Source organism: Macrobrachium rosenbergii, chromosome 51 (assembly GCF_040412425.1).
Source record: "Macrobrachium rosenbergii isolate ZJJX-2024 chromosome 51, ASM4041242v1, whole genome shotgun sequence".
Lineage (NCBI taxonomy): Eukaryota > Metazoa > Arthropoda > Malacostraca > Decapoda > Palaemonidae > Macrobrachium > Macrobrachium rosenbergii.
The window spans coordinates 4,783,251-4,808,250 of record NC_089791.1 but is presented as its reverse complement, the minus strand read 5'-3'; the positions used below and the strand labels follow the sequence as shown (position 1 = coordinate 4,808,250).

At 36.4% G+C, this 25,000-nt stretch overlaps 1 protein-coding gene across 5 annotated transcripts in view; it reads right to left on the bottom strand.

The window, feature by feature from the left end:
• LOC136833121 (sodium channel protein 1 brain-like) overlaps positions 1–25,000 on the bottom strand; it is a 564,124-nt gene that overhangs the window by 163,010 nt on the left and 376,114 nt on the right. For all 5 annotated transcript variants that reach the window (XM_067094770.1, XM_067094772.1, XM_067094774.1 and 2 more), the window contains 5 exons: positions 21,848–22,018; positions 19,858–20,051; positions 18,835–18,940; positions 3,341–3,514; positions 2,560–2,767 (listed from right to left, as the gene is read on the bottom strand). In XM_067094770.1, the coding sequence (XP_066950871.1) occupies positions 2,560–2,767; positions 3,341–3,514; positions 18,835–18,940; positions 19,858–20,051; positions 21,848–22,018 (853 nt within the window). The remainder of the gene's footprint in view (positions 1–2,559; positions 2,768–3,340; positions 3,515–18,834; positions 18,941–19,857; positions 20,052–21,847; positions 22,019–25,000) is intronic.

Sequence of the window (25,000 nt, the reverse complement as noted above, 5' to 3'; positions counted from 1 at the left end):
GAATAGCACAGTAAATATTCACTGATGTAAACTGAGTTTGAAGAATTGGTTCATGATTTTGATGACTAACGCTGGATGAACCTGAACACCGGCCTGAGACTGTCAGTAAGGCGACTCCCTATATGACAGTCAATTCTGCAGATGGTTCACAGTTCTTGATACCCATAAGTTCCCGGCTGAAGCATGGAATGAGGAGAAGGATGCAACAATAAATTATGCCTGTCATTCTTTAGTCCACACCTTTGGTATTTTGGGGATGGAGGATTCTCACCAAGTGGCCTTAGTAGCAGCTTAGTCGGTTGACGGATTTCCAAGTGTGATGGTGAAAGATATTTGCTGTTGGTGAAATGGATTTCCCCGCTGCAATCACCCAAACTAGGGGAGAAGACGAGCCAGCATAGAGGCAGCAAACTGTCCCTCAAGACAAAGAGAATCAAAATGTCTGAGTTGACACCCTAACCATGAGAAAGGTTCTTGAACCTTGATGAGGCGGAGCTGCTGAAAAAAAAAAACGATCTCTACATCTAACAGGAGTCCTTAAGAGCACAAGAAAAATGCCAGGTCTTTTGAGAGGCCACATGGTTCTGTATCCAATAACAGTCGGAAGGCGCCAACAAGTGGACACAGTTCCTAGTCACCAAAATCCTTGTACCCTTTTCAGTAGACCCAAACAATGAGGTTTCTAACTTTTCCAGCTTCCTCTTCTTAGCGTGATTAGAATGATTATGTCCTGTCAGTAATGACAGGCCTGGACTTTGAGGAATTTCTGGCTGAATCGCAAACATGGAGAAGTGAAGGAACTGTTAGTGATGATGATGGAGAGTCTTGTAGGATTCTTCTGCTACCTCCACACAACCCACCCTCCTTTCACCCTAAGCCTGCATCATTCCTTCCATTGAGGTTGATTCTCTTAGATATTAAGGTTAGTTATTATCCTCATGTACTAGCAATTCGACTGAGTGTCTATAGTACATCGTCTGAAGAAAGGCAAGAAACTGGAAAATACTTTCATTTTCGTTTTTCCAAAAACTGATCTTCACTAAATTTTTGTCTGATTTCATCATATACAGTACGAACAATAAAAGGACTATGAACAGGGGAAAGTCTCCCAAACAGATTAAATAACATCCAATTTCAGCTAAAGAAAAATGAATATTTAATAGCTATAATTACTGGAAAACAACAAATTTTTAAAATATTATTAGTACCATCAGAATGCGGTAAGAGTTTCAAGAATTAGTGACATTCTAACCCAGAATTCAAGGAAAAAACTGATATCTCCACAACACAAGTTAACCTAGGGTAAGCAAGCTCTACCTTTGCCGAAATACATGAATCATACTTGCAATACTGACAGCCCACAGAATATGAAGTGCTCCATGAAGACTTTATATTTCCACCGCTAAGTGTTTTGTTTTATTTACCCCGGATGAAACCTGAACCCACAACTTCCCTTACAAAACCAATACTTTTCATCATTTACCTTAGGGAAAGTTTCGATGCTTCCTGCGTAAACGAAAAGTTAATGCTGGATTTACATAGAGGGAGAAGTGTCATCTAAAGAGACATACATACATAAGTATATAAATACTTATACATGCATACTGAATTCGTTACAATCACACACTACACGCACATTAAAATTTACGGTACATAAAATTTTCACAATTCACACACTAAATAATATACCTAACAGAGCTACTGACAATACTACTCTGCCTTGCAGTAAAATGATAAAAAAAGCCTTCTGAGAAACAACAGTGGGGCAGCTGCCAAATATTGAATAAAAAATACTGCAAAAGTATTTCCACCTTACCTTATAGAATAGAGAAAGACAAAAACCAGTCAAATTTAGATGTAATATGTCACAGAATGGGAAAGAATTAGGAAAACAGATGTCTCAACTCTGAAAACATAGACAAAAATAAGAAATGGAAAAACATTAAAAAGACAAGGAAAAAGAGAGAAACCTGGTTAAGGGCCACCTGGGTTGTAACCCCAGCGAATTAAAAGTACAAAAGTTAAAAGCACAAGATCTTTGCTGCAGGATGAAGTAAAGCATTTGCAGTCCACCAGTCGAGTTTACGCTACTCATGAAAATGTGAAAATAAATGAATTAATTGATACCTGCCTCTGAAGAGAGATATATGTTAACACATCCCTTAAACAAAAATTGGGAAAAGGGGATCAATGTAACAACTTCCATTTGCATCCAGACTTTTTTTTAACGTTTTCCGTGATGCATTTACAAAATATCAATAATTTCTATAAATTCTATATGAATGTTACAGCTCAAAGGCCCTGCACTAGTTTCCCTTTTTCAACGATTTAATTAAGCGAATAACAAAATTTTCCATGACGGGGAGTCTGCACATGCTTCAATTCATCCAGCCTTCCAGTGCTCAAAATTTATGGCTACTGAACAATTTACGTCAATAATCTTCCCAGCAGAGATCATGCAAGAACAATTAGGAAAAATCTAACTAGGGACTCCTAGTAAAAGATCACCGCACAAAATGAGCAAATGACACACAGAAACAGAGTATGAGACTTTCTCACCTATTATGGTCAACCTCTTGTATCCTTGCATTTGTGGATCCATACCCAGCACTTCCTCTTCCTGGCATCTCGTTCTTATTTCCGGCTCACTAAAGGCCTGCTTGACACCCCGGTCTGGTACAATGCTTTCCAGGCTAGATTTCTTCTTCTCACCATCAGCTAATTCGTCCACTTTCTTCTTCTTCTTCACGAGGCGAAATAACGCATTCTGGAGGGAAAAACGAGGCTTCAGTTGCACCAGTACATCTGTGCAGCATATTGCTATTAGAGACATATACTCATACCTTTATTATGCATTATGATAAACTATTAGCCTTAAGGATTGTGTTGGACTTAAATTTAAAGTCAAAACAAAAAGGTGACCGGATTTACATAGTTCAAGACAAGATGTTGCAAATTCTGAAAAATATGTATATTCCCTGTTTCATGTTCATGTTTTATAAAAAGTGGCTGACACCACTATAAAACATATTTCTTAAGCCTGAGTCTTTCTTACACAGAAACAGTGATCAAGAGTTCGTTGCGTGTATCATGTAAATACTCGTATACTTGAATTTCAGTTGGTCACATTTTCTAACGGGTCAGATTTCTTTTATAACACTGACAGATTAATCTATTACATATAATGTTATCTCCTCCATGATGGAATGCCCGACTGCACAAGACATAGACATTATATTTAGCATTTCATCTCAAATATAGAATGACAGGCTCTCTCTCTGTCTTGTCGGCTGTCTCTAAGAGGCAGCCTCTACGCCAGTGAATAGGCTACGAATCTCACCCTTATTCTGATAAAAAGCTGCAACACCCTGGATTCGTCTTCCATGTCATCTTGGCGAGATTTAAGTTCTTCCGAATTGAACGAGTTGAGCAGCAAAGCCAAGAACAAGTTAAGCACCATGAAGTTTCCCATCACCAACGCTGGTAGGAAAATCGCCAGACACGTGTTCGAGGCCTGTAAAAGTAAATCACACAGGGTAAATAGATGAAATCGATAATCATTAAAATTGAATTTCAAAAATGGAAAGTTTCATAATAGCAGAAGATTATCATAATAACCAAAAGTAACCGATAAAAAATGAAATGAAAGGATACACCCACGAACATTGCCAAAACCGTGAATTCTTAAGAGTTGTCATAATTCCATAATATGCATCTAGCAAGACAAATATTTTACACCGCACCGACAAAGCCTAAAATGTGGCGAGTGACCACGCGAGAGATGTTGTGGATGAGGCAGCCAAGTTTGAGGTAATGCTGCATCCTGAGATATATGAAATTTGGTCCACTGAGATGCGACAGTAGTAGAATGGTCACACTACTGCATTAGAAAAGAACTGCACTACTTATGCGTGAAATGAAGAAGGTGAACTGTATCTAGCAGCGGAGATTAATAAAAAAAAAAAAAATCCACCAAATGCATCTGGAAGTTACAATTGTAATAATAACTTAAACTGAAATAGCCGCAAATGCAACATCCAGAGCTGACAAAGGCAAATGGTGGATAACTTCGTCTAAGTTTTGTCCTGGAATCCTGCTTCCTCTGCCTCAGTCACGGAGTATTTAGCAACAGACGACTACAAAACTGAAGAACGATCTTCATCACAATACTACTGATGCCAACGGTGATACGGGCTTAACAGAGGCTATAAAACTATTCTGAATAACCATGCACCACTCTATATTTTCCTCAGATACTGCCTATCCGTGCGCGTAGTTACCCGATTGCTGATTTTAATACTGTGTATTTGATTTTTCTTGCCCTGTTCTCTCTCTCCTTCACTAATCATTATTCTATACTCTGAAACCTTACTTTATAAAGTTAATGGTTTTATAAACTTGTTAAATGACGAGAGAGAGAGAGAGAGAGAGAGAGAGAGAGAGAGAGAGAGAGAGAGAGAGAATCATCTTACCCGAGCGGACTGCCGTACTAGTCACACCGATATGGGACACATTAACTAACCGCCACTACTAACCCCTCCCCAAGCAACTACCCCAACCCCTTCCAGCCAAATCTATCTGCAACGTCAAAATAGCAACGACTCTGGGTCGTGTCGCAATAGCAATAATACGCTACCAGTCAAAATTCAATCCTTCCATCTTTCATTACTTGCCATAAAATGATTGACAACTACTCACTCACTCTGGGTGTTAATGGCTATATTGGAGGATGATGGCAATATATCTGAGCAGAATCCATGAATTTAGCTATTTGCAAGTTTACTTTTCCATTACTAATACTGCAGAAAATAATGTGCCCACACCATGATGATGAATTAATTTCCTAAAAAAATTTAAAACACTGGAGGAATAAGGAGGCCGATATGCACTACGTTACACATCTTCTATACGGATTAAACTCTCTAAAAGTAGCAGTAAATGGCAGAAGTTATAACATTAAAGGCGGGTGAAGTCAAACAACTAGGGCTAGAACATGCAACGTGTGATGATGACTGAATATTACCGATTCCGGTTTCAGTTAATGAGCACTCAGCTCAAAGTAAATTTTGTAGATAGTAGGTAACCATAAATGCTACGATGTCAATCATAAACGTGCGTGAATTCATCTCTGGTTTAAAAGTTTTATGAAATTTTGGCTGTCAAGCACTGGACGCTTTTGGTCATTCAACGTTCAAGACAATGAAAAGGAGATGGAGTGGCTAGACACTAAGGGCCCTTTCACACTAGGCAACTAGTGACCGTCACTAGTTGCCTAGCGTGAAAGTTTCGGGCAACTGCAAGCAACCAGTAACTGTCACCGAGTTGTGGAATCCTTCTCATCATCTCATTCGAAAGAATGTCATCAATGGAGGAGGTACTTCTGTTGGCTTTGCTGGCCAAGAAAAAGAGACGCTCTCGAAAAAGAACAATGCATATGCATGAGATGTTATCATCAAGAATACAGTGATTTATGTGCTGATGATAAGAAATTCTTTAATTACTTTCGTATGTTGCTATATTGGTCAGTGGATGGATCCCAAACTGCTGGGTGTTTTTCCACTTCGTGAATGAAATCTTCAGTGTTAATTGTCTCCACCACCTTCATCCCCTCCATCTCGCACGTTCTCCCCTGTGCAAAGCTGGCTGGACACTGATGAACGTGACAGATTAGGACGAAAGTTGCGCCACACGGTGGCTTAGTATGAAAGCTCCCATTTGAAACAATGCCCAACGGTCGGTGACGGCAACTGCCAGTGACTGTCACTTGTTACCGGAGCGGGCAACAGCCATAGCCTGTTGCGCAACCGGGCAACCGCAGTGACGTAGTGTGAAAGGCTCAATTTAAAATAATGGTAGGCAACTAGTGACGGTCACCAGTGACGGTCACTAGTTGCCTAGCGTGAAAGGGCCCTAAGATTTGAAGACAGGAAACGATACTAGAGGTGAAGTAAAAGGCTAAAAAGTGGATGCAGCTAGTGGCCGAGGGGACTCTGCAGACATCCTCCACTAATGCATACAGTGCACCACGTGAGGTGCACTGACTGCTATAACCCCTTACGGTAACCCATACATCCCTTGTGATGTGTCAGTTACATACTAGCATCCTCAGTGCAAACTACTACAGTATATCTGAGCTCATTTCTGCTGACACCTTTGTTTATTGCTCTTCTGTGAAGCCTGATTTTGCCAAAGCCAAGAGAGCTTGCGAAGGGTTTCTTTGAGTTAGAAAACAGAAAATTATGACAAAAGCATAGTGGGGAAAAATACAAAGAAACTGGTCAGAATATTCAAGATCTAGCGATCCATGTGGGAAGTAGTGAAACACGTAGGAAAATCATGCTGCCTTTGCCTAAGTCATGCAGTCGTTGTATTGGCAACGTGTTTAGTAGAAACAGAACTGGCTGTAAGGAAAACTTTCCTCTGAAGATGCCACTGACATGTTTCCCGCACAATGAGAGCGTTAGATAGAGAAAAATAACATCTCCCAGGATTAGTGTTCAACTGTCACGAAACTGGTTTCTTCTTTGAAAGATGCCATATCATACACATCAGTAAAATGAGTGTTCCAAAAGTCACAAAATATTTGGGAATGAAATATGACCCTCGATGTAACTGTAAAGATCAGTGAGAAGTCCTTCATGGTACGGTGTTCCAAGCTCACCGTCCCTTCTACCATAGAAGAATGAGGAAGAACAGTGACGCCGGTATTTCCTTGTTTTTTTTTTTTTGAGAAAGAGTAAATTTACATAGACTCCTGTACGTTAAAATGTATGTTAACAGCGTTCATACAGAGACCAAAATATGAAATTGATCTTTTGTTTTCATTTTTCCCTCAGATATGCAGCCTGTATGATGATCATCTGCAATGACAACATGCAACAATAATGTATATACGGTGTAAATGACTAAAAAATCACTCACTTTTTCTTAGTTTATAAATTCATATTATATGATAAAGTACTGTATCTTCTTATTTTTGTTGTTTTAAAGTATAAAATTTAAAAAAGTTGTACTTAATGTGTAGAAGTGTATGTATACTAAAACAATATATACACATATACAGTATATGTATATATATAAATAATATATATATATATATATATATATATATATATATATATACATATATATATATATATAATATATATATATATATATATATATATATATATATATATATATATATATATATATATATATATATATTATATATATATATATATATATATATATATATATATATATATATATATATATATATATATATATATATATATATATATATATATAAACATATTATATATATATACATATATATATATATATATATATATATATATATATATATATATATATATATATATATATATATATATATAAACTAGTATATACATATCATACACATATATATACTGTATATACACACATATATACAAATATAAACATATATAGTATATCTATACATACATAATGTATACATGTATGTATATGACCAATAAAATCTTAGATTTATAAATTTAACTAATTCCAAAAATGTGAAATTTCAATTTCCGCATTATAGCCAACATTTCATTGACAAAGTAAAAATAATGGAAATAGAAAAAGGAAAGAAATGGAACTGGGACGGAGTTTTCAAAGACGGGAGACCGGAGTGCAGAACTGGAGAATGAACGGCCGGCACGCGATCATCCCATGAATAAGCTATAGCAAATAAAGTCTCCCAATCCAGGCCTAATGACAACGGCAGTCATTTGAGGGCTAATGGGGTAGAAGGATATAGGGAGGAAAGGGAGGAGGGCTAATGGAGTAGAAGGATATGGGTAATAAAGGGGGGGGAGTATTATGAGAAGAACAAACATGAGGTGGAAGGCAAAGGAATCTGCATATTTGTTAGTGCTGTTGTAAATGAACAAAAGAATACAGCCATGTGGAACAAGATAAGTAAGCAATTAATTTAATGTGTAAGACCTTAAAAACTAGAATGCCTAAATATGAAACAAATGCATAGAAAGTGAAAGAAAAATATAAGTATATATATATATATATATATATATATATATATATATATATATATATATATATATATATATATATATATATATATATATATATATATATATATATATATAAATATATATATATATATATATATATATATATATATATATATACTCGTATATATAAATTAGGGAAGAACACTGGATTTAAAAGTTTGCGACGAAAGAGGTAGCAGGTGAATACAGATGAAGGGATTATGTGTACCAACGAGAAATGGGATTAAGAGATTACAGATTAAGATATCATGAGAGCAGCAACTGTAAAGGCCTCACAAAATGATAAAATTATGTTTTTATATAAAAATGAGCAATGTACACAACATCTCACATACATATGTAGGCGCCAACAAACGCGCGCGCACACACACACACACACACATATATATACACATAATATTATATATATTTATATATACATATTCATAAATATTATATATTTGTATTATATATTTGTATATATATATGTATATATATATATATATATATATATATATATATATATATATATCATAAAAAATATATATATATCTATATATTTATATATATGTTTATATATTTATATATATGTATGTATAAATATATATATATATATATATATATATATATATATATATATATATATATATATATATATATATATATATATATATATATATATATATATATATATATATATATATATATATATATATATATGTATAATACTGCAAAAAGCAAACATACTATAACAAGAAAGTATTTCTACGTGTGTCATACAAAAAGAATTCAATCCCAAGCCCTCTCGACCACCTCAACCGTAAGAAAACTATTTGTTTTCCAGTATCGGTTTGGGGAAAAGGGTTTAGAAAAGAATTCCCGCCACCTTGAATAAAAAGAAAAAAAAAAAAAAAAAAAAAACGAGGACAAAGAGGATTCTGTAAATTTCGCTCTTTGTCCCAGTCTATCTGTCTCTCTTTGTCATAATGGTGGACACATATGTCTGTAACTTAAAAACTAGAAAAAGCTTTGAAGATGATGGCAGTAAAGTCTCGTCTTTTAAATAGTCGTCTTGACAAAGAGAAGCGATTAGATGCTTCGTCAATGTCTAGTCTGTTTCTTTTCGTTTCCAGTTTCTGACAACCTGAAAATATTGGTCATGTACATATACATACATACGTACATACATACATACATACATACATACATACATACTCACAATTTGAGGGAAGTGATATCTAGGTTTTTGCCGTAGCCTCTTAATATTACTGAGTTCAAGTAGAGAAAACTGGTTCTCTCTTTCTGGAGAGATGCTGGGATTTAAAGGGTAGCTGTGCGAAAAGAATCACACACGTAAATCCCCCTGTGAGCAAGCGTGATTGGTATGTCTGTCTATGCTACGGAAGACAGACAGACCTCTGTTGTCTACACAGTAGGGCAAAAGCCTACTCGTCAGAAAGACTTCATATCAAACAAAAGTGAGCACAGAAAATCCCTTGAAAACAAAAATGCGATTCTCTCTCTCTCTCCAGAGTGTAGTTACAGCCTCAAGGACAAACCATCGATCAGCACTACGTACTTAATTTACTTACCATCCGAACTTGTATCAAGAAAAGGGAAAGACATAAAAAAGCAAAACTATCACAGACCACTGGCTTTAAAAGAATTTTACTAGGAAACAAGGACTGATCCTACAGGAAGAGTGTAATTATCTGTGCGAAAAAAGTTCCTAAAGAAGAACTGAATGCGGGTCTAGTATGATGATAGTTGTAAAGTACATTAAGGATACATGGGAGAAAAACTCAGGGTGGACCTTAAAATATATATAAACTAATAATGAAGAGGAGAATTATTTTCACTCTTCTTTTGGAACCAAGTACGGTGTACGTAAGGATTCAAATAGCATAAAGGGGTCAATTTTCATTTATTTAAGTATCGTATAGAGTGCATACAAGCTGAGATGATTATGTACTAATAATATTTAACCAGGCCGTGGAGAACGTCATGTGAGAAACCTTGTGCAGTATCTAAATCTTTGAATTCACTTTAACCCCATTCCTTGGATTTATTTCTATTTTGGTACTCATGTAGTTTAACGATTGCCTTGAATTATCTTTATCATCAAATTGTTATTAAGTGTTCATAACGTTTTTGCTTAAGATTTTCCCCTGTTACTTCCCTGAATGTGAAAAGGTTTCTTTCAGCTCTCTTTTGTACTCTACATTTTGAGTCTGAGTTAATATTCATTTGCGGATTAAAGTTACTATACGGGTTCCGAAGGAGAAACGATCTTTTAAAGTTGTTTCAACGGCAAACAAAAAAAGGAAAAGAAAGAGAATTAAGTTGAAAACTGCATCGAAAGCAATGCTATAGCTAAGAAACAATGAACCAACTATATCTTAATGGAGACAAGCCTCGATTTATTAGTTTCTTAATGCTTCTTCTTTCCTTGGTTTTAGTAACCATCCACTTTTGAGTCCGCGGGGCTGTCGATGAATGCATGAAGAGTCAGTCCCAGCGTATCCTTTTCATCTCTCCTTAGTTCTTCTTAAGACAATCGATTATTATTTTTCACGACCAAAGCCATCGAGACTTCTCATCTATCCCTCGCTAATGATCAGCTTAAGTGTCATCTAAAAAATTTAAAAGCAAACCACCAATACGAAACAAGATGATTATTAGTTTGTTCTTCAATGCAACATAACATTGTTTATTCTGGACAAAAACAGTATTGGTTTTAAATATAAAAAATGTTAAAAACTGATTTAGAGCCGTTGGGTAGTAGGTTACACTCCTTGAAATCAAACCAGTGGACGTCTCTGCCCTCAAGGGTTAGGGTAGAATGACTCTTTAGCCTTTGGTAGGCAACCCTTCAAAATCAAACCAGTGGGTAGAAGGGACCCTTTAGCTTTGGTAGGCAACCCTTCAAAGAGAAGGTTACTCTGAATTCAAACCGTGTTCTCCAACCTTGGACTGTGCCCTTGCCTGAAGGTACAATCAGGCATTTACCCACTTTTTTGTTCACTTTCCTGTTTTTTTCGGAAAGTGTGTAGGACAGGCTTGATGAGACAGCAAAAGTCTCTTTGTGGATTATCAGGGGAGTGCCTTCGTCTGTACCTAATCTTTTCCTTCTGAGTGTTTTATTTCTAAATCCATCCTGACTGTCCTCCCCAGTTGTTGTGGCAAACCTGGCTGATTTCTTTTACTTTACAAGGTGTGCCGGCCCCACCTTATCGACCAGTTGCTTCTAGCGTTTTTTTCAATGACGTATGGTGACGTTTATTTTTACTCTCAACAGGATCTTTGTAAATAATGTAATACTGTTGCTGTTGATGGTTTTGTTGTTTTTGTTCTGTTGCTTTTTACAATGTTACTGTTGTTTTGAGTCTATTCATTAGTTTTAATACTGAATTTATGCTGGTAATTTTAATTCTTTCGGGAGACATTGAGCTGAACTCTGGGCCTGTTACTCATTACAGTAAGAACAACTGCAAAGTACTTTAATCAAATATTCTGGGCTTAAGATCAAATTTTCTTGATCTTCAGGGTTGTGCCCATAACTAAGATTTGATTTTTTTATCCGAGACTTGTAAGTAGTAACAAGTCAAAAGGTTGGGTTTTTAATCCCGGGGTTTAATGGCCTTGACATTTATTTATCGTCGTCACACCCAACATGCGCAAGGTGTGGCTGCATACACTAAGTTCGTACGACCTATTTATCGTCAGAAAAATTTGGAGTGCAGTTGCCATGAAGTTCTTTGTTTTAAAATTTTCAGAAAGTTTTAAAATGTTTACGTATTTTCTGTTTACAGTAATCCAAATATCGACGATTCTATATATGACTGTCTTTTGAAAAGGATTGGTACGGCTCAGTCACAGGATTCAAAAGCTTCATTCATTATTTGTGGAGACTGTAATGCAAAGCATAGTGAGTGGCAAAATTCAAATTACACAGATCAACACGACAGGTCTGCTCTTGAGTTCTATGTATCCTCCGATTTTGTCCAGCTAATTGGGGAACCCACACAAATTTCAGGTAACAGATTAGACCTCATATTCACAGATGTTCCAGTTATTGCCAAATCCAAGGTCTGTGAATATATAGGCAACTCTGATCTGCGCCATTGAGATGGAGATAGCTGTCAATCAGTACATTCCTAATACCACCATTGGAAAAACAGCCAGGCTGAAATCCAGAGCCAGTTGGGATCACATTATTGAAGCTTGTCAGGCACTTAATATTTCAGTTGCTATATCAGATCCTGATCCCAAGAAGAGATTAAATTAAATGCTGATGGCTATTTTAATAAGATATGTCCCTAGAAAGGTCATCAAATTTAGGACACATGACCAGCCACGATTTGATGATACATGGAGACGAGCCTACCATGACAAGCAGATTAAAGTAAATGCATGGAGACAAGATTGTTCAAATGCAAATTACACCATTTTTGTTCAGTCTCGCCGCGCTGCAAATAGAACTTACCATACAGCCGAGAGAAATTACAGCAATTCCTTGGAGAGAAAACTTGAAGGAATTACTCAGCCTCATCTGTGGTGGACCAAATTGGCATCGTCTATATGTGGGTCAGACTCGCCTTCCATTCTACGACTACTAACAGATGATGGTAGATTGGTTACTGGCTCTAGAGAAAAGGCTGAACTGCCTTATCGAGCTTTTGAAGCTAAGCAGTCAGCTGAGGATGCCCCTCTCCCTGATACTTGTCATCCTGAAACTCTTCTTACAAAATTTGCTTCACTCCAGGGGTGTTAAGAAAATTCTGGATAATCTTGATAGCTGGGGTGGAGAAGGTCCTGATGGTTTCCTCCCTTTGTTTTTGAAAAAAGTTTCTAGTGTGTTGTCTCCCAAGATTACTAGATTTTATAGATTTTTATGTTGACTTAGTATCTTTGTGGATGAGCGCAATTTTAGTATTATAGTGCCTGTTCCAAAGAGTGGCATATCTGCCTACTGCAGTAACTACAGAACAATTTCTTTCTCTCTGTGTTCTCCAAAGTTGCCGAAAAACTTATTTTTAAGTCACTACATAAGTATGCGGAATCTAAAGGATTGTTAGCTGATAGTCAATATGCATACAGGAAGCAGTTAGGTACCTGCGATGCTCTTTTAGACTTGACATGCCATTTACAAGGGAACCTTGATAAGGGTTTTGAGTGTGGAGTAATTCAGAATCTTGGAGTGGGTGGATATGTTTTAGGATCACTTCAAGATTTCCTTACAGGTAGACAGCAGCGAGTTGCTGTAGACGGGATCTTTAGTGAACCAAGATCTATTGTGTCTGGAGTTCCACAGGGAAATGTTCTTGGTCCGCTGTTATTATCAGTGTATATAAGTGACATGGTTGTTGGCCTGGAAAACAAGATTGTTCAGTATGACGGTGATGCAACATTTGTGGGTGTAGTGAAGCCTCCACTTCTGAGAAATGAAGCTGCCCTCAGCCTCAATCAGGACATGGACCCCATGTCGGTGGGGTATGAGGATGAACCCCAGTAAACCGAAAACACTGTTAATTAGCAGATCTCGTAAAGATTTCCCACCCCATCCTCCCCTTCAGGTGAAAGGAACTTTACTGAATGAGTCTGAAGCTTGAACTATTCTGTGTAACTTTTGGCTCAAATCTAACTTTTGAGAAACATCTAATGAAAGTTTCACCAAATGCCGCCCGAAAGTTAGGTATTGTTCGAAAGGCCTCATATATTTATATAACAGTGATAAAATGAATGCGACCTGTTTTAGGTGATTTGTATGTCCTTTACTGGAATACTGTTCTCCGGTGTGGATGTCTGCTTCTGTCAGAGATAACAGTAGCAGTTATGACTTGGACCATCGACGGATAGTCTCTTGTTTGTCACTTTTTCATAAGTTGCATTTCAGTAGAGATCTTTCACATTCACAGTTGATCCCTGATCCCCTTTATCCGCCGAGAGCAACCAGATTCGCTGAACAGCAGCACCAATATGCAGTAAATGTGCCTCGCTGTCGAACTTCTCAGTTCCAGAGGCCCTTTATTCCACACACGGTGGGACTGTGGAACAGCTTCCCAGTGGATGTCGTGCAATTGGAACCTCTGAAGTTCAAGCGAAAATGCAGTGAATTACTACCCTAGTACTATTCTTCTAGCATTTTAAAACATTTTTATTAATTTATTTTTTGATTTTTGATAAGTGAGACCTCTTCTTTCTGTAGTTCCCTTTACTTCCTCCTACTTCTTCCTAATGAACATCATATTCCTTAGAAGCTTAACTTTCACGTCAATGGCCCCTGTGGGCTTGTCCTATATAAATGGGTTTCATAATAATTATTGGTACTAAACTGAATGAAATTAAGTAAAAAGGTTCGCCATTCTTTCCAGTTCTAGAAATCTAGAATAAAATGTAAATCTTATGATAATCTTTTTTACATGTCGCCATCACTGCTACATTAATAAATTATGAAATATGAAACTGAAAATGAAAGAATTCAAATTAAGGAAAAATATCCAGTAAGTGAACATCATAATAACAAAAAAGAATTTCTCACATGACACAGCCACCTTCAAGAATATGTAAACAATTATACCAAAAATGGAACACGTCTAAAGTGACTGTTCCATACCAAAATCGCCAGAGCAATGGGCCTAAATTATACTGAATGAAACGGCATCACCAACTTTTAATTGGACTAAAATGCTCCCTTTACTTCATGGAGCTCCAGCAAGAGAAGCATTCTCTCTCTCTCTCTCTATCTATCTATCTAACTTTCACGGACTATCTCGTTTCTAGCCATACTGACGACCAGACGGCAATCCAACTCTGGAAAAGCAAAGGCTGCGAATGAAAATGCCACGTTGGATTCTCTCGCCCTGACTGCCTTACTGTTCATAATCAGAGTCATTTGACTATTTCCCACTCATTTCTTTTTACTGTAAGCGATTCAGCTTTCGAATTCGAAACAATTTATTCAATCTTCGTGCGTCGGGCCATGAGAAAGGTGTCATTTAGCATCTGATGTAACAACAATGGGATCTATTTTGTCTTAAAATCCCAACCGTGTTTCCTTCATGATGCTGAATGCAAATGACTTCAATCCTGTCAGAATCCCGGGCTAAGGTAACAGACTGATTCCACAAGACATAAATGGGGATTTAAGAAAACCTGTACCGTTCTATATTAGGAGGGAACATATAGCTGGAAAATGAGATTGCATTTACGGATCTCACCTCTAGAAAGGGAAAAGTTCATCGCGATGCGGAATTCCCATTTCCTTGCGTCAGCGTTTACGGCACAATAAAAGTGATTCATGGCGAAGGAAGCGACAGGTTGCAACTTTAAAGATATATTCAGGTTTTATCTCCCTTTTCACGAAATGATACTAAGCTGTGTCAGAAAAATTAATATGTAAGGAGAAAAAAACACAAAAAATGTTTTATAAACACGCACAAATGGATTGCGCGAGAGAGAGAGAGAGAGAGAGAGAGAGAGAGAGAGAGAGAGAATATAGCAATGAATAACATAACATAACACTGCTCACAGAAATGTCACATTTAGATGAAACTATACTCCTCAGAAAATAAATCAATACAAATCGACTTCGAATTCCCTTAAGATAAAACAGTTTCAATGCTAGAAGAGCGAATAAAAATATACTGAGAGCATATTAATAAAATGCACTAAATGAGCGAGGACTCCAGAAGAGCTGGAGGTTAAAGGCAAGATCAGCATCCAATAAAACAAATGCTTTTGCATTTTAATTTCAATATGTTTCACATTTTTCCTGCTCTGACTTACAGTTCGTCCCTATGTTGCATTCACACATCCTCTCTCTTCCAGCTAAACATAGACCACTGGATGAGGCAGGTGCATTCACGAAGTGATTGTTGTCTCTTTACGGAGTCTGACAAATCCGTTCTGACTTCATTAAGAGATCTTCCCTCGAACAAAGTACGTTATCGCCTGCGTGATTTACTATGGTCTCATCTCTGCGGAATTATCAGAATTATTCAAGGAAGTATTGACGGGACTAGTTTTGTGGAAATTGTCAGCTTCCCGGAGAAGGCAAAAACTTTGTGAGACAAATTTTGTTGCTTTCCGAAATCAACGCCGACCATTTCATGAGCACATTGAAAAAAGTATTTCCAGTGCGTCAGCTGTTTCCCTTAATGCGTGAAGGCCTCACTTAAAAAACCTCGTTCAATGCCTTATTCATAATTCGGTTGCTCAATTACGAATGAATTCCCCGGGTACATAAAAATTCCACAACATTAGCCGCTTGTTATAACTGCAGAAGGCTCATCAGCAGTGCGTCAGATTCCGCTGCACACAGTCGCATTCAACTCAATTTTGCACACACTTGAGCGCTGCTTTGATTACTAAAGGGACTTCCTTCCCTCCTCACGCTTCCAAATTATTCTTTACACCAACCTACCGTCCTCCATTTTCCTACCTACCCCCACATTCCTTATCCTCTTAAATTATTACATCACATTTGCTAAACAATTCATATCAGCAATTTCAACCTTTTTTTCTTTGTTTGCGCTTATCATCCACACTTCACGTCTATACCTAAAATATGAATAAACAAAATCCTGATACATATGCGCACCCCCTCGTATTACATTATATTATATATATATATATATATATATATATATATATATATATATATATATATATATATATATATATATATATATATATATATATATATATATATATTATATATATATATATATATGCCCTATATTAATATATATATATATATCTTATATATATATATAATTCTAATAGCCACAATGCCCTCTTAACTTTGGATTCTTGTAACTCATTTGGATGTGCTTGTAACTACGAAGCCGTACATCCAGACGCAAGAAATTGAAGACTGTGATTGCCGGTCGCGGGACACGAACCCGCGTCGCCTTAATCACAAGGAGGTCACGTTGCCGACCTGTGTGTACGGCTTCGTAGTTACAAGCACATCCAAATAAGCGTGAAGAATTAGAGAAGTTAAGAGGGCATTGTGGCTATTAGAATTACATATGTGTCTGGTAAAAGTGACCAGTAGATTCTGCATATATATATATATATATATATATATATATATATATATATATATATATATATATATATATATATATATATATACATATATATATATATATATATATATATATATATATATATATATATATATATATATATATATATATATATATATATATATATATATATATATAGAACAACCACAAAGCGCTTGGTACCTGGTCTTTAATTTTCACCTCTCATGTGGGTGTCTACGTATATACTTGTCACGTGCAGTTTGGTGACTTATTGCATATATATATATATATATATATATATATATATATATATATATATATATATATATATATATATATATATATATATATAATATAACTTTTTTCCATATGCTTGAATATGCCGTAAACATCACTGGTAACAAACGTCACCCTGTATCATAATCAAAGCGAAAAGCCAGCGACTTGACTCTCCTCAGGATAATACCTAACAAAGGAACTTTTGTTCTCGGCAATGTTTCGGCCCATTTACCGAACAATCTCAAGAAGACACGAATGGTGGAGGAAGTGAAGGAAGAGGCAGCCGCGAGAGGCAGCAAAAGGAATGAGGAAGAGGAATAAGGAAGAATGAGGATGTAACTAACTGAAGGAGGGAGAGGAAACGGAAAGTGCTGCACGCCCTGCCAACTAATAGCACGCGGAGTTGGTTCCTACAACTTTCATCACATCTGTTTGGTACTGGAATTCCGTCCTTTTTATGACTTGATATGAGAGAGTTTTGACAAGAGTTGCGCATTTATTTACGACTGCTCTAATGATGGCAGGATTAAGTTAACAGTGCACGTCCCGTTCATAAACACCTACTTTGGCACAACTTTGGTGAAAATACTGTAATGAGGCATCATGTTTCAAGCGCATTCCTGTGTGGGTTGGTAGTAATCAACTTAAAGGTTTTGGTACGATTCACATATAATTCACTGTATTTCAGACGGACACATCTGAATGAATTCTGCAATGAAAGAGGAACGTTCGAAGGAATTTGCTTCTCAGTGATCAGTTCAAGTACTCTACAAAAATCATATTGTACCCTAAAAGAAAGTGATTTTTCACTACTGTTATGTCATGACTGTTCTGCTGTGAAAATTCAACTCCTTAATATTCTGAAAAGTTTGACAAAAGAGGAACATCTTTCAGTAACACAACTGTTTCATGATCATCTCATTACACAGATGGAAAACAAAACTTTTAGATGTCTCTAGAAAGTAAAATTTTTCCCCCAAAAGTCTAGACGTCCATTTCTCATGTTTCATATTTCTTCAGTGCTTACAGTCAACATTTTTTCCACAAATCCCACAAAATAAGCTGTAATGAAGATGCTACCCGGCACATATATGGATTAGAGTACACCTGCTTATACTAAAAAGGAGTATATTGCTAATATCAAATAAGCATTATTGATTTAACGCAGCTCCAGACCACACAGATAAAAACGCATGAAACGGTGACTTAGAAAAGAAAGAGTTTATCTGTTTATTTAATGTTCAGTTTTCAAATATTTTTCAAAGGAATCCTTAACCCATACATGCGTACTGGTGAAATGCTAAAAGAAAAACAAAACAACAGAGGAATAAGAGGCCCAAAAATGACCGCTAAGTACTTTATAAATCAGAATGGCCAGACGACCCTGCAAAGTAACGTCATGGCATGGAATGGTCACATATTTCTAGACCACAAAGAGGAGCCAGACAAGAAACATTACAACTTACGCCACTCTTTTCAGCCCGCATGCAGTCCCACAAGGGCTCCACCCACTCTCCGCAGAGGATTCGGAAGATCATCATGAAAGAGTGAAAGAAATCCTTGAAATTCCACCTGTTGAAGGGAAGAAGAGGAACCGTTAATACAAAAATGCAATTTACTTAAAGCTACTCATTCGGGGGGTGGGGGTGGGGGTGGGGGTGGGGGGGTGTTGTGGGAAGAAGACAGTCGTATTTTCTTTTTAACTTAACATGTATTTACGTATTCATCCCTTTTACAAAGGTGATTCCACATGAATGATTTAGCTTACTGCCTCTTCGGTGCTCGTTTTACCTTATGTATCCACGTTAGTTGTAGGCGAATTAAGACTCTATGTTGTGACGTAAGTAAAAAGAGCAGGTAAATTAACGATAAAAATAAATTTCCATTGTTCCCACACATGAAAACAATTTTATCCAACGTTTTAAAACCTAATCAATATAATATCAAAAACAAGAGAACGAGTCAAGCAAAATTTTATAGTTCTTGCTATGAACACACTGCTTCCCCCTTTGAATCGTTTCAATTCCAAGTAAAATTTGGCCAGAAAAAATCTTAAATATACATTGTAATTCTGCTAGGAGAATTTTGTGAAGTTTAGTGCCTTGTCAAAATCTAAAAAGTTATACATAACTCATCAATACATAGCGTTCATGAAATACACATATATATACACTCGTGCTATACATACATACATACATACATACATACATACATAACTGTCTTTAAACAAATAATATATATGTATATATATATATAGTGTATATATATACACATATATACATATATATATATACACACACACACACACACATATATATATATATATATATATATATATATATATATATATATATATATATATATATATATATATATATACACACACACACACACATATATATATATATATATATATATATATATATATATATATATATATATATATATATATATATATATATATGGAAGCAAATAACATAACAACTCACCGGGGCACGGGGTCCGGATAGAAATTAGCGTCCTGGTAGTTCTTGCCGAAGAGCTGCATGCCGATGACGGCAAAGATGTAGATGATGATGATAAGGACGAAGGTGAGGTTTCCCAAGGCACCCAGAGTCGAGACGATGATGCTTAGCAAAACACGCATGGTTCGCCATGACTGAGCAAGTTTCAGCACACGTAACTGTAAAATTAGGAATGAAGTCAAATTCTCAAAATCTTGGAGGACGTAACGAGACGCCTTTACGATACGTGCAATAAATACCGCCAGTGAAGTTGTCTAGCAAATTTGGCACACGTATTATTGAAATTTCGTTTTACACAAAAAAATGACCAAACAGAAGCCGTCTAGCATTTGGTATACGTCATTCTAGAAATTTCGCATTCTAAATATACATTTAACATGGTACAATCAGACTACAGTTTTTCAGTCGTGCTTTACTGTATTAGCATTCAAATCATCTTTTTGATTAAACAAAGTTAAATCATGTCATTTTGGGGACAACCCTTTCCTAATGTAGATTACATCGAATTGGTCAAGAGCAACGCCTGAGAGATGCAGCTTCATTTTTGTCCTTTCCACATGTTTGAATTTTTCGAAACCGAAAAAACACGACGTTTTGGGATAACAGTTGTAGGACAGACAATTTTTGACAAGATATATGAAACTATTTAAAATTCAACCGGGCACTGATATAATCATTTTGCAGTAAACATTTCATAAACGACTTTCTTGTCCATCGTCAAACTTCTTGTATATTGCTAGCTATTAGTTTCTAAACGTTGAAAATTACTCAGTAATTCGCTTACCAGTAATTCACCGTAGTTTCTCTTCAGTTACATAACAGGCAATAATGGGACCCCGATTTATTAACAAACGATTCTTGCTTGAAATTATAAAGAATGAATCTTTAGGGGGATGGCAAGGATGATGGAGTTTCTCGCTAAAATAAAAAATTAGGATGATCGTCCGTCTATGATTCGTTTACAACCTTCGACTTTCAATGCCTTTCGAATTAGTGTCTGCCAATTCTGGTGAAACTCTGTTTCATCAGTTGGCGATGGTTGCTCTCTAACTTTCTGTCTTTTACCGGCTAGGCTTGATCAGTGGATATATTTGCCACTGATATGACGTTGGGAACTCAAAACAAGTCTTTGTGGTCCAGGTTCTCTGAAATAAATAACAATCAATACGACTTACGTTTTAGTTTACAGTATTATGAGGTACTACTGTGTCTTTCATTCAACATTTTGGGTTAAAAGCGACAATACGCTATTCATCCTTAAAGAAATAAAATTTCATAGCAATGCGAATAAGAATGCGATACGTCTTTCGAAGGGGTTTTGCCTATCTGTCGTAAGAATAATTTTATTACGTGGCACAGGTAAGACACATGTGCCACATATATTTGCGTTTAACTGATAAAAGAGGCAAAGAGAGAGATTATTTTTCTAAAAAAAAACGAAATTTATTGGACTTTTTTCCATGAAAAGGGTCTATTTGATCCTCCCTTATCTCTCTTACTTAATATATTATCAACGATCTTCTGGAACTTAATATATGACCTTCGGACTTCAGCGCCAGATATTCATGTTCGATAAATAGCAACTTCTAGAATCTGATAATCAGATCCGTACATCATCTTGCTGAGTAATATTCAACATTCGTGCAATTTTCAATTTTTTTCCGAATTCACAAATTTCAGAGGCCGGTCGTCAAAAAATTTACAATTTTTTGATCACTTATTAATTACATTTCCGTGTTTTCTCTTACCAAATCACACTAGCTTTATAATCTCGTTTCAATTATACTTTTTTTTTTTTGTTTATTCACCACGCAATCTTTATCTTACTTTTCAGTACCACCTCTCTTTCTTATTTTTCCTTACCAGTCACACTTCCGCTTAAAGTTTAAATACCAGTTATCCAGCACATCTCTTTCCTTACTTACCAGTCACCCGAGTCTTGTCTCTTACTTACCAATCTCATTCCTCGAAGCACCGAGAGCCCAGATCCAATTTCGAGACCCAGATCGAGCAGAGAGGCCAAAACGATTACCAAATCAAACACGTTCCATCGGTTGGTGAAAAACTCCTTGCTTAAAGCCATGATCTTCATGATACATTCAAGGGTAAACACAGCAGTGAACACCTGTACGAGGAAAACGGAGAAACAAAACAAGAGAGTTAAACATAGATGTATAAAATTCAAAACACAGACCATGAAATTGTGGCCATTAAGATAAAGAGGCATGGGTCAAGACAAAATATCAAATTAATTATCATGGAAAGATATTGTGTGGTGTGTGAAAAAGCTATTCTCAGCGATTGGAGTCAAAGTTTGCTGTGTGATAACAAAAATCGTTGCTATCAAGAAAACCAGAAGGAAATGCCTTGCTGAAGGAGAGACAGTCCGTTTCTCTCAATGGTCGACAATCAGTTCTACTGCTTGTCATATCTACTACTAGTATGACCACAACTTCCAGTAGATTATTTTGTCTTTACAAGGTCAGACGCTCTTTGTTACAAGTATATCTCTCTAAAGCCGTCTATGATAATGACTGTAAGAAGGAACAATAGAGAAAAACCCCAGAGCTAAGGTAATAACCAAAAGGGTAAACATTTTTTTTTCAGCCTACAGTCGTTTCACCTCGAAGGGATGTGATGTATGAATGAATGAATGATTTTAAAGTTACCAATTACAAATAAAATAAAGTAGAGAGGTGAAGTTAGAAGCCCCATAAAAAACTTGCTTCCGGTACAAATATACAGTAGTAGCATAAAATTTCTTTAAAGACAGAGAGGGCGCCATTTCACCACCATCAAAAAGTATGGAACAGAAAACCGAAAGAGACCGCACTTCTGTGAAGGCACCAGAACAACCTAAATCACGAGCTTCCCATTCAGGAATGATCCAACATACGAGATGACATACAGACAAAGAATTCTAGACGAAATGCGAACAGCATTTCATCTAAAATTGACATTGGCGTAAGCGTGTACATTAAAAGTGTTAAGAAAATTTTTTAACTTATACTCGTATATATCAAAGGATAATTAGAAATTCCTGTTGCAAAACACAACACCTAGCAATGCTCTTTCGGATCAACTAGACGACTGACAGTCATCCTTTCCAGCCATCTACACAAACCTGCCAAAATTTCCTCTCTGTATGACACTATGATACCTGGCTATTGAAGCTGCGAAAGCTAGAGAGCAAAGACTGTATAGAAAAGGGATTAGTTGGTAAACAAACAAAACCAGAATCTAAAGCAAGAGAAAGAGAGTAAACTTAATGTTGTATACAAAAGGGTTTTTTCAATTACGATATATCAAAACCTATAAGAGACACACTGAGAAAATTAAAAAGGAACCTCAATAAAGCTCTTCGCTCACAATCTCGGCACGAAGATTTGTTTGGATCGCAAAGCTGTACAAATGGAAGAATTCTTTAGATGCAAGAAGTCTCTCACTGACAAGGCATTTATGCGGGTATTTCCATACCTTCTAATGCAATCGTTGTTGCGTGGCTTACCAAATTCCATTTGTACTGGAGTCGATCCTAATTCCATTTCGATTCTTATCATTCATATTACACATACTGGAATTCTGTTGAATATCACGTTTGTCTGATTCCATTTCTAATTGCAAAGAAAGATGCACTGAGGACAACAAATGATACGTGTTCTTATCAATTACTCCATACTAGTATTTTGGATGATGATCAGCAATAGCAAAATGTTTTAAATGAAAAACTTCATGCAATGATTCCTTGATTAGCCACTGATTCAAATGAGTGGCTGAAAGGCAAAATCATTTTCCAGAAAAGGAGTTTCTAGATTGACTCCTCTAATTTAGACCCTTTTCAAAAACCTGTCAAGCCATCACATCCCTTCTCTATCCTGTGGATATCAAACACAATCACAGCCAAGCTTTGGAATGATCTTCCCCCTTCCTTTTCCTGCCATTCCTATAGCCACTAGTCTTTCAGGAAGCAGGTCTACGGATCACTTCGGGTTTAGACTCTCCCGCTTCCACCCGCACCCCTCCACCGTTCTGCGTCTCTTTTCTGCGTCATGCCTAGGCAATACAAAACCTCTAAGCTTCGTTCTATGGGCGTTTGCAAGAAGCCGCTAAAGATAAAATAATTAAAGTATTGTTAATTATAGAAAATTTTCTCTTCTGAAGAATTTGCTTGATTGACTCCAATTAACGAACAGTATAAAACAATATCTCCCAATGAAATAAAACCTACAAAAAATCGCCCACCGTATGAAGTCATTATTTAAATGTCTAAAAATAAACAGAATAAGAGACCGTGTCTGTACCGCACGCAAACCTCACATCCATCGCAAGGGGCAGCAAAAAAGTCCTCATCTAAGAAAGAAACAGAAGTGGGCGACATATATTAAATTAAAACAAACGTACAATACAGGGATTTTTAGGATCTGCATCTCTTAACCGGGTGTAGTTAACGAGAAAACATACATATCCTAGAAGGCCGGTAATATTTCACAGCCTGTGGTCATATAACCCCACACCGGAAGGCGGCGGCAAAGCAATAAAAAGAATCGGCCGACGCTCACCGTTAAAAGCCCAGAAAACCTGAAAAAAAAAGAAAGCTTTGAATGCGGGGTGTGAACTTTGACGACACAGAAAATCGCAACTTGAACATTACACAACTTTTTGGTTCTTCCTCTCATTTTTTTTGCTTAAATATAACTTATTTGTACTTCAAAATATGCAGAAGTCAAAGATGCCGAATATAAGGCTAACAGAAAAAGAAATATCTGAAATACGATATTTAAGTTTTTGCTTATCTATTACGAATAGGAGCCGCTACAAAACGTTTTAAAATTACGACACTAGATCAGATGACAAACGTAAAATGCGTCAGAACATCCAATTGGGGAATGTCATGACCAAGAATATAATTCACACCATAAAAAATGTTCCTGATACGTTAACAGATAATACTTATCTAAACGCTTCGTGTCTCTCTCTCCATCCCTCACCTGCGAACTAACTCATTTGTCATTTTGAATCGGATAATATCGAGAAGATGGAAATTAAAGCCTTACATTTACGTAACACGAGAGGAAGACGACTGAGTAAACAGCAAAACTGAAAATTA